Genomic DNA, 12377 nt, shown 5'->3' on the forward strand with positions numbered 1-12377 from the left:
GCATGTAGCCAAGTCTAATCTTCCCAGTAGACTAGGGAGCCCACAGTCCCCCTCCCACCCCCTGTGACCACAGGGCCCCACATATCCACCCATATCCATTCTGCTGTAAACTCAGTTGAACTGGACATGTAAAATTACAGAATGTTAAAAACTATGCTTTGGATAGAATTCCCATAGCGTTCTGCCCCATCTCTGGATCAAACTAAGGCCCACACAGAACAACTTCTATAATAAATGTTATATATATTTCTATAATTTGTTCTATCAAATTATCTTAACTATCCAAATTAAATGTTTATCCCCTATTTTAAAAATCTTATTTCTTTTAGAATTACTGTAAATTCAAAATTGATTTGTTTTTTGCTGTTTTCAAATAATGTATTAAAATATAAAGCAATTTTCAATATTCTTTTAATTTCCCAGAGTAAAATTTCAATCTATAATTTTATACTGCTAACATTTTCTTCCTAGAGTTTAAGGAACAATGCTATGAAAGTCCTCACTTTTCAAAAATACTATTATTATGATCATATCCTAAGTTGATGTTTGACATAAAATAAGCACCCCTCCCCAAAATACAGACAAAATATATTTTGAGTATCAAAGATAAAGAGTCACCATTTTTGGGTTTAGAATCTTTATGCTGCATGAACAGTTCTAGCACTTAAATTTTCTATGTAATTCAAATGTAAAAAAAAGAAATTATACCTTCAGCATCTAATAATACAGTGGTAAACTGTTTACCTTGAAGCTGCTCCTTCAGTAATTTTAACTTCACTTTTCCAGCAGAAAGCTGTATTAATAAAATAGATATTGTATGTCAGGTATACAAACTCAAATAAAGTTTAAGTTACTAATAAAAATATTACAAAGCCATAACATTTTGGTACATCTTGAACAAAACAAACATTTTGAAAGAATAATATGAGATCTTTAATGCATATATAGGAATTTTAATTAAATCAAGAGAAAATTCATAAAAGAAAAATATATTTTGGAAATATATATAAACCAGTTTTTTAAAAAAAACATGTCACAAATTATCCTTAAACAAAAATTGCATATCACCATGAAATGATTTTAGGAAAGCACTAGCATTCAAATATTGTAAAGGCTCAGTAAGCCTTTTCTATCTCTGATCTTTCTGAAACACACAAAGCCTAATATTTGTGTAGACTGAATCTAAGCTGAATTCTGACTAAGCTATTCTGCTCACATAACTGTAGAAGCTAATATTATTATCTTAATTGCCCAAATTAGAGAACCACATATTTAAGTGTCATAGGCATAACCTTCAAATATATTATTTGTGATCCCTGACTTTCCCAAGCTGTAGCCAAAAAAATTGAGTAAGTAACAATTATGGATAGGTATTTCAAATAAATGATCACTTAAAATCCTTGGATCTTAAGAGCTTAAGAAACGAAACAGACTCGCCAATTGCACATACTTGCCTTGGTCTTATTAAAACCAACATCTGAAGTACACAGACATTCACGGAGCATGGCGCACACTTACACACACACTGTCGATTCATGCCTCATTTTCAATTTTCTGTTTTCATGCTCAATTGCCCAATTTGTACATAAGAATATGAGAATAATGGTTGCCTCTATGTCTATGGTTGTACCAACTGCAGTCATCTTTGAAAATTTAGGCCTAATTATTTTCAGTGAATCTAGTGGTTTTGCTTCAAAAGGGTATTTGTTTGTTCCCATTCTTTAAGGAGCTGCTCAGATGCTATGTACCAAACACAGCAGACAAGAAAATAGAATTGAAATAATCAGTTTTTATGTGAACCACACTTTTATTTTTAAACTGGCAGTGTTGTACAAGTTGCAGATAATTTAATCCTATTTTTTATAACCAAATTATGCAATACTATTACCTTAATGATACATCTGAATTGCAACATGATCTATGTGTTTATAGGCTACCTGGGCAGAATGCATATACCAAAGCAAAATGAATTCATTATTAGGGACATGTTATACTTTGTTCTTGTTATTGTGAATAATATTTTTCTGCTCTATGAATATAGCCATATTTACTTCCAATGAATCAAACTGCATACAAATATTTCAATGAACAAACTGCTAGCTTACTATTTTTAGGCAAATAGAATTTCCTCCTAAATCTGATTTTTATCTGTTGGGGAAAGAGATGAGGGTGGAGTAGGGTTGGACCAGGGATACACACACACACAGGCAAATACCATAAAGATATATGGATATGGATATGCATATGTGTGTATATATAAAACACCAGGAATTCAATATACTGAAGCCTATACCTTATTAACCCACTTATGACTCCACCAGGAGATGCTGAAGGGGTCCTATCAGGAGTCAGGGCAGCTTAGTGTCTCTACCACACAGATATATCATCTGGGCCCTTGGGGTCAGACTACGTTGTATTCATCGGCCTCGCTGGCATTCACAAATGCCTCCATCCTGCCACTAATGTCCTAATCCACCGTGCTGGGCCCACACTCCTTCCACAAGCCACCTTTTCAATATCCTCATTCTCAATCCAATTAGCTACTCAACCTTTGCCATTCTCCACTACTTGTCCTTCCGTCCAGGCTGCTCTGCCCTTCCATGAAGTCCTTATTAAAGAGTCCTTTAACTATCTTATGCCTTAAAAATTTCCTTAAAATATCTCTTCCAAAAGTTCACAGTAACTGGACCCACCTTTCCTCACACACAACCTTCTCCACAGAACTCTCCAGAGGAAAGAGCTCCATTTCTACCCCCTTTCACTCACCAGGAGAGAAGGAAAATGTTTTCCCTGTTTGTTCCCCAGTGCTGCTTCCAGAATACTCTTCCGCTCTCACCATTAGGCGAAGTTGCCTCTACTGAAGGTCCCCACCATCCACTTACTGCCTTTATCAATACCCAGGATCCTCTTCCACCTGAAACCTCAGCAGTCTGTTCAGTATTTCTCTCCAGCACATTTCTGGGTAATGATCGTGGAGACTTTACTGTCCATGTTCACCTGACATCCTGATGCTGAAAACCCTCCGACATGCTGACTACTATGAACATCTAAGTGCCTCCTCAGCCACCTGACCATGATGACCAAACCTTAGACCTAAGCAGCAATCTGAATGGTTATACTTTCAAAATCCCAAACTCAGAGTTTCTCAGTGCAAACCGCAATCTCCTTACCTCCTTCCTCTTAGACCTCCCATTATCTACCAACCATCGTGATGAAATAATAGCAACTGGCTCCCCTACAAATCCATGCTGAATAAGCCCCGTGGGCTCTTATGGCTCTTCAGCAATCCATTCATTCATTTGCTACTAAACCTCAAACATGATTCTCACATGATTTGGCTACTCCAAATCTTCTCCATTCCAAAAAACTCAGATCCACTCCATTTCCTTTCCTTAATCTGAACAGATGATCTTGCCTTCAAATTTACTAAGAATGTCAAGGTCTTCCTCTTATTATTTTTCCATAGCTTCCTGCCTCACCACCTGTCAAAAACAACCTCTAAAAATGTACCTTTACTGCCACTTGTTTTCTCTTCCATTTTTCTTGTCTCAGAGAAAATGTGCCCTCCTTCCCTTGGTCAGGCCCTCCTCAAGGAGCTACCTCTTCAAAGCCCTCAGCAACTGGCACCTCTCTCATTTGAATCTTCAATCTTTCTTCCACTAGTGAATCTATCCCTCAGCTACAGATTGGCTCACATCTTCCCCCTGATTCTATATATATATATATATATATATATATATATATATATATACACACAGTATTTATATATATAGTATTTGTTTATATATTTTTGTATTATATACATAAAGTCTCCTTGATCCTATTAAAGCCTTCAGAGATCACCCTCTGTTCTCACGTTTACTGAAACTTTAGCCTTTACTCATTGCCACCTGCCTTTCTTTTTCAACCACTTGAAATATATTTTTACATCTGATAACAATCCAACCATCAAATCAAATATATTGCTTTTAAAAATTCTCATTCTCCATAAATAAACATTTTAATGTGATTTTCAGTTAATATTACAATTGGTTTCATACATATTATCTCACACCTTGCTCAAAACTCTGTGAAGTAGTCAGCAAGTACTGTTATGCGTGTTTACAAATATGGTAACAGTAGCCCAAGAAAGGTTACGTCATTTGTCTAAAATCACAAAGCTCATGAGATGAGTCAGGATTTTAATCTATATAGTCTAGCAAAGGGTTTCTTGTTCTTGGTACCACTGACATTTTAGGCCAAATAATTCTTTGTTGTGGGGTCTGCCCAGTGCATTGTAGAATGTTCAGCGGCACCCCTGGCTTGTAGCCACTACACACCATTAGCCAAAAAAAATCCCTCTCAGTGGTGATAACTAAAAATGTGTCCAGACATTGCCAAATGTGTCCTGGGGGACAAAATTGCCCCCGGTTGAGAAACACTGCTAAAACTAAACCCAACTTTTTCATTATGAATACATCAATCAAGGTTGACTTCTCCATTTTTTTTCTAAAAATGTCCTCCTTTACTTTCATCTCCTATGAAACATTACATTACATTACATTACTTTGACTCTATTTCTCCCATTATTTCTCTTCTCAGGCTCCCTTTACTGGAGAGCTGGCAAATTATCTTAGAACTAGCCTGAAAGCCTGCATTTCAAATCTTGGCCCTGACCCTTGACGTGAGCAAGTTATTTAACTTTTTTGATGTTAAATTACTTCATTTGTGGAACTGGAAAAAATAGCAACTGCCTCTTAAGAGTGATATAAGCACTTAGTGAGATATAACAGGAAAAGCACTGTTGACTGGTATAAAACAGATAGTGAATAAATATTCAAGTTCTCTTTGCCTCCATATTCTCTGGGCTTTATCCTTCATACCTGCCCTTTATCCTTTACACCTTTCTTATCCTTTTTATAAATTCTTAGGGAGCACATTTACTCTCTCAGCTTCAACTAACACATGAGAATGCAAACAAAACTCTAAAATCTTTGAAATTTGCTAAGAGAGTAGAACTTAAATGTTTTTATTAAAAAAAACAAGGTAAATATGGATGTGTTAATTACTCGATAGAGGGAATTCACTCACAATGTATATGTATATCAAATCATCGTGTTGTACACTTTAAATATCTTACAATTTTACTTGCCAATTATACAATAAAGCTGGGAAAAGAAAGTAAGAGAAGGAGGGTAGAAGGGAGGGAGAGAAGGAGGAAGCCAACTATCTAGCTTTAAATCTAAACACCAGAACTTTTTTTTCCAGCTCCTTTATTTATTCTATCTCCTAAGCAATTCATCCTGGAATATCAGTTATATATTTGACTTCTTTTCCTTTCTCACTGTTTTGGGTCCATGTTTCCTTTATATTTCTTCTGCTACGTTCTCATTCAGACTCTTCTCATCTGACCTTTTAATAGACTTGTAAATAGTCTCTCTGCTTCTATATCAGTGGCCTCCAAAGTAGCATGTATGCATGCCTGAGGGAGCTCAGAAAAGATCAAAGAGAAGAAAAGAAGCATCTATTCATGTTTATATCATCCTTGATTAATTTCCATATTTTGTTTTACAATGAACATGACATATTAGTAAATTAGTATGTATATAAATAAATTATATTTATAAGCAAATAAAAAATTCATGGATAGAAAGTCCATGCTCAAAATATATTCTTTATTGCAGTGGTACATGATCAAAAGAGTTTGAATATCATTTGCTCTATACTCTATTTATATAAACTTCAAATGCACTGGATATTAACAAGATCAACCATCATACATCATTACCTTAAACTTGCTACTCTCCTGCTTCAAAGTTGTCAGGGAATTCTGTTCACCCAGTGAAAAAGTCAACACTCCTGAGTCTGGTATTCAGGCCTCCTACCCTCCTGCCCTATCTTATTTCTACTCCCACATTCTGTAACTCCCCAACCCCCCATGCTTTCATCCTCAATTATGAGGTTTATGGGAATGGGCATTATGACTTATTCATCACTTTTCCTTACAAATATATCTAGTACACTCTCAAATACTTGTAGAGGTAAACTATTATTTCCCAAGCACAAATGATTCATACACTACATGGCAAAAATTATATAGTGATTTTTCCTATAAATATTTTCATATGTGCATAATCTTTTACATTAGGTAAGGATATTCTTGAGAACAAGGATAATTCACTATAAGACAAAGAAGGCACTTAATAAATTCTACTGAATAAATAAATCAATAATCACAAAGAGTCAGCACTTTTAATATATTATATTTACAACAACATCTAAAGTATGGAACACTGTCTCAGAAAGATAATGAAAAACGCAAAGTGGATTATAAAACTTTTAATGCAAAAATTAAAGAAACATGTCTCAGTAAGAGAATGACACTAAAGAATAAAATGCCTTTTCTAAGCCAAAAAGGTTAGAAGTCCCAAGATGTCTGTAGATGCCAACTGACCCAATGAAAGTTTAATAATAGGCATATAAAAAAGAAAAAGCTATATAAGTTAAAACTTACAAAGTCACAGATTTTGTACTAAAGAATCCAGAAGCAAAACAGTTTTCTTTACATAAGGACACTCATTTGCCTTTAACCTTAAACATTATGTAATGTTATATTTTACAATACACAGTAAAGATAAAGCAATTCTATAGTTGGGAAATTTTAAAGCATTTTCCCTTGGGTATCTTCACATATAGAATCAACAGTTTATGAATAATTATTATTCAAGCAGAACATAAATACATTAAATAAATGTGATATAATAAAAAGGCAGAAAAAAGTCTGTCCTTTGTTTTATCAAATAATTTCGCTTTCACCTTAATATAGAACTACATAGTTCTATTTCACATACTTAAAACCAGAACTGAATGGAAAAATTCAGTTTAGAAAATTCACCTGAAAATTAATTTTTAAAAATCAACTTTCAGATGAAAAACAAAAACATATCTGAATAGTGAAAGTTGCATATTAGCCCATAAAATATAATTGAAATCCAATAACATGCAAAGTTGTTAAAACAAGAATAGGAGTTTCTTAAGTATGGAAGGGAATGCAAGATCTGAAAAAATAATTTATATCTTCTCAGCAAACTGCCTAAGAATCAAATGGTATTTTCTTACCTTAATAACATTTCCTTTATTTTGTGACATCATGCATGATTGATTACCCAATCTGCCCACTTGTCCAGATTTCCAGTGACATCCACTTGACCTTCAATATATATGAACAGAAGACAAAATGTAATTACTAAATATATTTCTCCTTTTAATGAAAACAAATATATTTTCCCTGTTTCAGAAAATGGAAATTCAGTTGTTAACATTTAACAGACCACCACAAAATGAAAATGAAATATCAATAATGCCACAATATCCTCAGTAATTCTAAAATATAGCTCTATTACATTTGGAACTTTTGAGAAGAAATGAATAAAAGTGAAATGTCCAAACATAGATGAAGAATTTCATTTTTTAGACATTTACAATGACTAAAGATAGCTTTACTGATTTATAGGAAATTTTACAGATTGTCATGCAGTTTTAAAAGCTAAGTGTTCACAAATGTAAAGAGAAAAAGGAAGCAAAACAAGACCTCCCCGAATTCAGCAGATCTACTATGTGATGAATTCCTTATTAAGACTTCAAATTAGCTCCCACAGCAAAAGGTACCAGAACTTGCAAAGAAGGCAAACTGTCTCGTTTTACAGTTTTCAAAGCACTTTTATTTCAGCCTCACAAAATCTTTTGAAGTCAACAGAGCAGGGAGGCCAATTCCCATTTTAAACAATAATGAGAGAAAAACTTGCCCAAAGCCACAGAAATAATAAATCATAAAACCAAGATTGGAAAACCGGACTTTCCATCTTCCTGACCAGTGACTGGCAGGTTCTCATTCTGGCTGTGACATTTACTATCTGTGTGACCTTAGAAAGGCATTTAACTATTCTGAAAACCCAGTCAATCTTTAGAACATTTTTGAAAACATCTAGAAAAGGTTCCTCAACTAATGAAAACTTACTCGTGGGGGCTGATTTCAGGAACTCTGATTCACAGATATATTCATGATCCACTGAGAAGCCTAAACTAAATCCAAATTAGTGAAGATTTAAAAAAATAAAAGGGCTTCCTGGTGGCGCAGTGGTTGAGAGTCCACCTGCTGATGCAGGGGACACAGGTTCGTGCCCCAGTCCGGGAAGATCCCACATGCTGCGGAGCACCTAGGCCCGTGAGCCATGGCCACTGAGCCTGCGCGTCCCGCACCTGTGCTCCGCAACGGGAGAGGCCACAACAGTGAGAGGCTCGCATACCGCAAAAAAAATAAATAAATAAATAAGAAAAAGAAAGAAAAGGAAAAACCAAAAAAACACAATATAAAAAGAGAACTGGCCATTGGATCATTAGGATAAGAGCAGCAAGATATAGAATAAACTTTGTCACCTGGGATGTACTACATTGAGATGACTTTGATTAAACCAATACTCTGGTTATTAGAAAGGTTGTGTGTATAGCTCATGAATACTTTTTCAAAGAGTTAATCTCTAAAGATAAACATTACTAAAACTATAATAAACCTTTGAATTTTCTTTAATGGTTCAGAGGGTACTTTATAGATATTTGATAATCATCATTTTGAATACTAAACAAAAGCAAATTTAATACACAAAGAGTCTGGTAATATTTAGTACCACCAAAAGCATATGAAATATGCCCACTCATTCTCTGTAGGAGAAAGTTATACACTTTTGAAGCCTATTTGAAAGAAGTTCTCCAATGTCTACCAAAATGTAAACTGCCATATACTTTGACCTAAAATTACATGGGTGGAAATTTATCCCATAGATACTCTTATATAAGTAAGCAAAAATATATGTAGAAGCATATTCATGGCAGCATATATAATCACAAAATACTGAAAACTTAATAAAGATATGAAACATAAATGCTATTATAGCCACACAAAGAAATACTAGGCAGCCACTAAAAGAATGAGATCACTGTGCACTGACGTGGCAAGAGCACTAAGATATATCAAGTAGAAAAGTAGAATGTGACTCCATCCACAGACTTTTATAGATGAACTCATTTGAAAAATGTAAAAGACATCTCAGATACAAACCTACACACACACACATTCAAACACTTATATATACATAGGCTTGTACAGAGACAAGAAATTTGTGGGAAGAAACATTTTAATTGTTAAAAGTGGTACTACAAAATGGGCTGGAAGTCAGCCTAAAGTGAAGAAGAGATAATTTTCATTATATAACTATCAGTTATACTTGATTTTAATTATATTTATGTATTATTTTTACAACAAAGCAAAATGCTCAGTAAAATTAGTACAGATATACAAGCATAATGAGAAGTCTCATTAATAAAATTTCAGCTAAAGCACATTTGCTAAAAATATTTCAAACATATGTGAGGGTCTGAATGATTCTTATCTATATGCATGTTAACCCCTGCCCCCCAAGTCTTTTAATAAATAAAAATGCCCTACACATAAACTGGCAATCTCTTATTGATGGCAATTTTATGGGAGCAAAGGGCAAGTTCTGCATTGCTGTCCTCAACATTCCAGACTATAACTGGTTCAGAAGAGGAATGTAACAAGAGAAATAAGAACATGTAAGACCAAATAAGTTTCAGAGGAAAGGGACACAAATAGAAAAAGTAGGGGAAATTTAATATTGCTTGTTCATCAGAGAAAGCCAGAAATGATTCATTCAGGATGGATAGTCATTGGAATGACAATAATATGTAAAATAGTTCTTGACATAAGGACTTCAGTTTATAATAAAATTCATTTTATTCCTCTAAAATCCTCTAAAAATGTCACCCACCCTCTTTCTTCCTTTCCTTTGCTCCTTGTTGTTTGGAATTCTCGTAGTTTTTTTTCCACCTCTTTGTTCTCCAACTCTAACTGCACTTTCTCCATTCTCAGTTCTTGAGCATTTCTGAAAAAGATTTAAATGCAAAATGTTCATTTGGGGTAAACAAACAAACCCCCCAAAAAGAAAAATAAAAGGCAAAATAAGTTTATATTATGGTTTGCCCTTAATTAAAATTATGAATAATAAATATGTGAAAAACTATTTTAACTACTTCCTTTGTAGTCTTTGAAATATGGTTTCTAAAGTTAGCATTTGCCTTCAATTAATATTCTCCTGAAGCAAGGTATCTCTTCAAATCTTAGACTTTTGTTTTATTACATTGTTAGAGGTCTCAAATCATAATTCACGTTATACATGAGCTATGTCTTTATATATGTACAGATATCCATGACACACAAATAGAAAATAAAATAAAAATTATTTTCTAATTTTCATACTGTCTTTAAAGGATTCAGGTATTAATACTTTGAATCATAGTGTTTAAAATAACTATTCTGTATGGGCAGAATACACATTTTTGCTAAATTAATCATCTTGGAAAACTTCGATAAATTTCTACCTTTATGCCATGTATCTATAATACTAAAAGAGAAAGAGAGAGAGAGAAAGAGAGAGAAGGGCCTGCTTGGAGCCTACTAGGAAGAAAACACCTATCAAGTGTTTTGGAACAGGAGCCATCAAAGGGATAAATGGGAACTGAGCCAAGCATCACCTATTGTTTCCACTGAAGGAAAGCAATAAGAAGAAAAGTTTCTGAGGACAAGGTAGAGCCCCCTTACAGATTCCTGTACAAGAGCTTTCGTAATAATATCTGAAGTTCATCAAGCTTTTGACACAAGCTATTTTCTTCATTCTACAATTCTGGTCCCTTGTCAGCATTAGTCACTGAGTCTCTCTTTCATAGAAGTAAACCAACCTAGTTCTCTAGCTTTCATTCTCTATCATGAGTTTAAATCTCTTCCTTCGTTATTTCATTAGTGTCTTATTATAATCAAGTAGTGTGGGCTACTTGGGTATGTGTGCCATGGCAAGGAACCAAAATAAGAATAATGAAGATAAGAGAGGGAAATAATTGAGAGGGGGTGAGCAATCCACCAAAGAGCAAGCGGGCCAAAGATATGTCCCCAAGTGGACAGTCCAGGAAGATTTATGGAAAGTGACAGGAGGCGAAAACTGTCTAGAGCGTTCAGAAAAGCTGGTGAAGATATTGAGAGAGAGAGGAATTATTTTCATTATATCTGTTCCACAAGGAGTAATTCAGCCCCTATTACAAACAAGCACTGTCATAAGTGATAGGATGTGAGACCCAATGGAGTTTCCATCATAGAAAGGAATGTAGACAAGCATGAAGGTAATTGAAGTATAGTATAATGGTGTTTTCATTGGAGAGGTACAGGGAGATACCTGAGCACACAGAAAGGGCATATACCCAGCCCCTGGGGCCGTAGGAACAGTACCTGGTGGAAGTGAAGACTAAGCTGAGTTCCAAGGGATGAAAGGACTTAGCCAGTCAAAGGGAAGTGGTGAGAGCAGTGTTCCAGGAAGAAAGAAAAGTGTGGGTACAAGTAGAAGAGAGTGATGTGTGGGTCCAGGAACTAGAAGTTCCATGTGCCCAGGCATTAAGTGCAGGATGGGGAGAGTGGCAAGAATTGGAACTGCTGAGGTGGACAGTGGCCAGATTATGAAGAGCTGTGTGGGCCATGATGAGGAATTGGGATTTGTATTCTATGAGCAATAAGAATTTGTAAAGGTTTTAAGAGAATTGAGACTTGATAATACTTTTACTTTAGAAAGATCACTCTGGCTGTATAATGGAATATTAATCAGAGGGTGTAAGGCTGAGTGCAAGGCAGCCAGTTAGGAGACTATCTCAGTAATCCTAATAACAGAGAGACTGTGCTGGTCTGACTGGACAGAGACAGTGGAGAGAAAAATGGGAACATTTGAGAAATATAAGAAAATAGACTTAACTGAACTTGGAGACTGACCAGAAGTACGTGACTGACCAAGGAAGGGACAAGGAAGGAACCTGAGGTAATCCCAAGAGCAACCAAGAGGGCAGTGATGCCATTTCCTGAACTAATTCACTCTGGGGTGGGCTGGGGACACAGTTCAGGATTAGTGGCTCAAAGTCTCAGTGGCCCACAACACTTTCCACATGGCCTCCAGAGGAAGAGTTCAAAAGCACACATGTGATTCTGTCACTTGTTTGCTTATAAAACTTTTGATGTTTTGAAAGTCCCCACTACGGTAGAGGAAGGGGGTGCGACTGAAGAAAAGCAACTGGCCTACTGACCAAGTGGTCAAGTTGATGGTGCAATTCCATGGGTCTGGAGCAAGGCAAAAGATTCTTCCTGGAGACATCCTTAGACACAGAGCCAGAAGGGCAACTAAAGTTGATCCCACAGGGACTGTGTCAACACAACAAATCCAAGAGGCAGAAACAGCCCACAGAAATGGTGTGGAGGTTGGAAAAGAGTAGAGAGGAATTGGAGAACACCA

General features: G+C 35.4%; 1 protein-coding gene across 1 annotated transcript in view; it reads right to left on the reverse strand.

Moving 5' to 3' along the window:
• ZBBX (zinc finger B-box domain containing) overlaps positions 1–12377 on the reverse strand; it is a 110317-nt gene that overhangs the window by 89103 nt on the left and 8837 nt on the right. The window contains exons 3-5 of the mRNA XM_081235840.1: positions 9825–9938; positions 7099–7189; positions 745–793 (exon numbers count right to left, since the gene is read on the reverse strand). Coding sequence (XP_081091966.1) covers positions 745–793; positions 7099–7189; positions 9825–9938 — 254 coding nt within the window. The remainder of the gene's footprint in view (positions 1–744; positions 794–7098; positions 7190–9824; positions 9939–12377) is intronic.

Source organism: Mesoplodon bidens (assembly GCF_964165515.1).
Source record: "Mesoplodon bidens genome assembly, chromosome: 5".
NCBI classification, from domain to species: Eukaryota; Metazoa; Chordata; class Mammalia; order Artiodactyla; family Ziphiidae; genus Mesoplodon; species Mesoplodon bidens.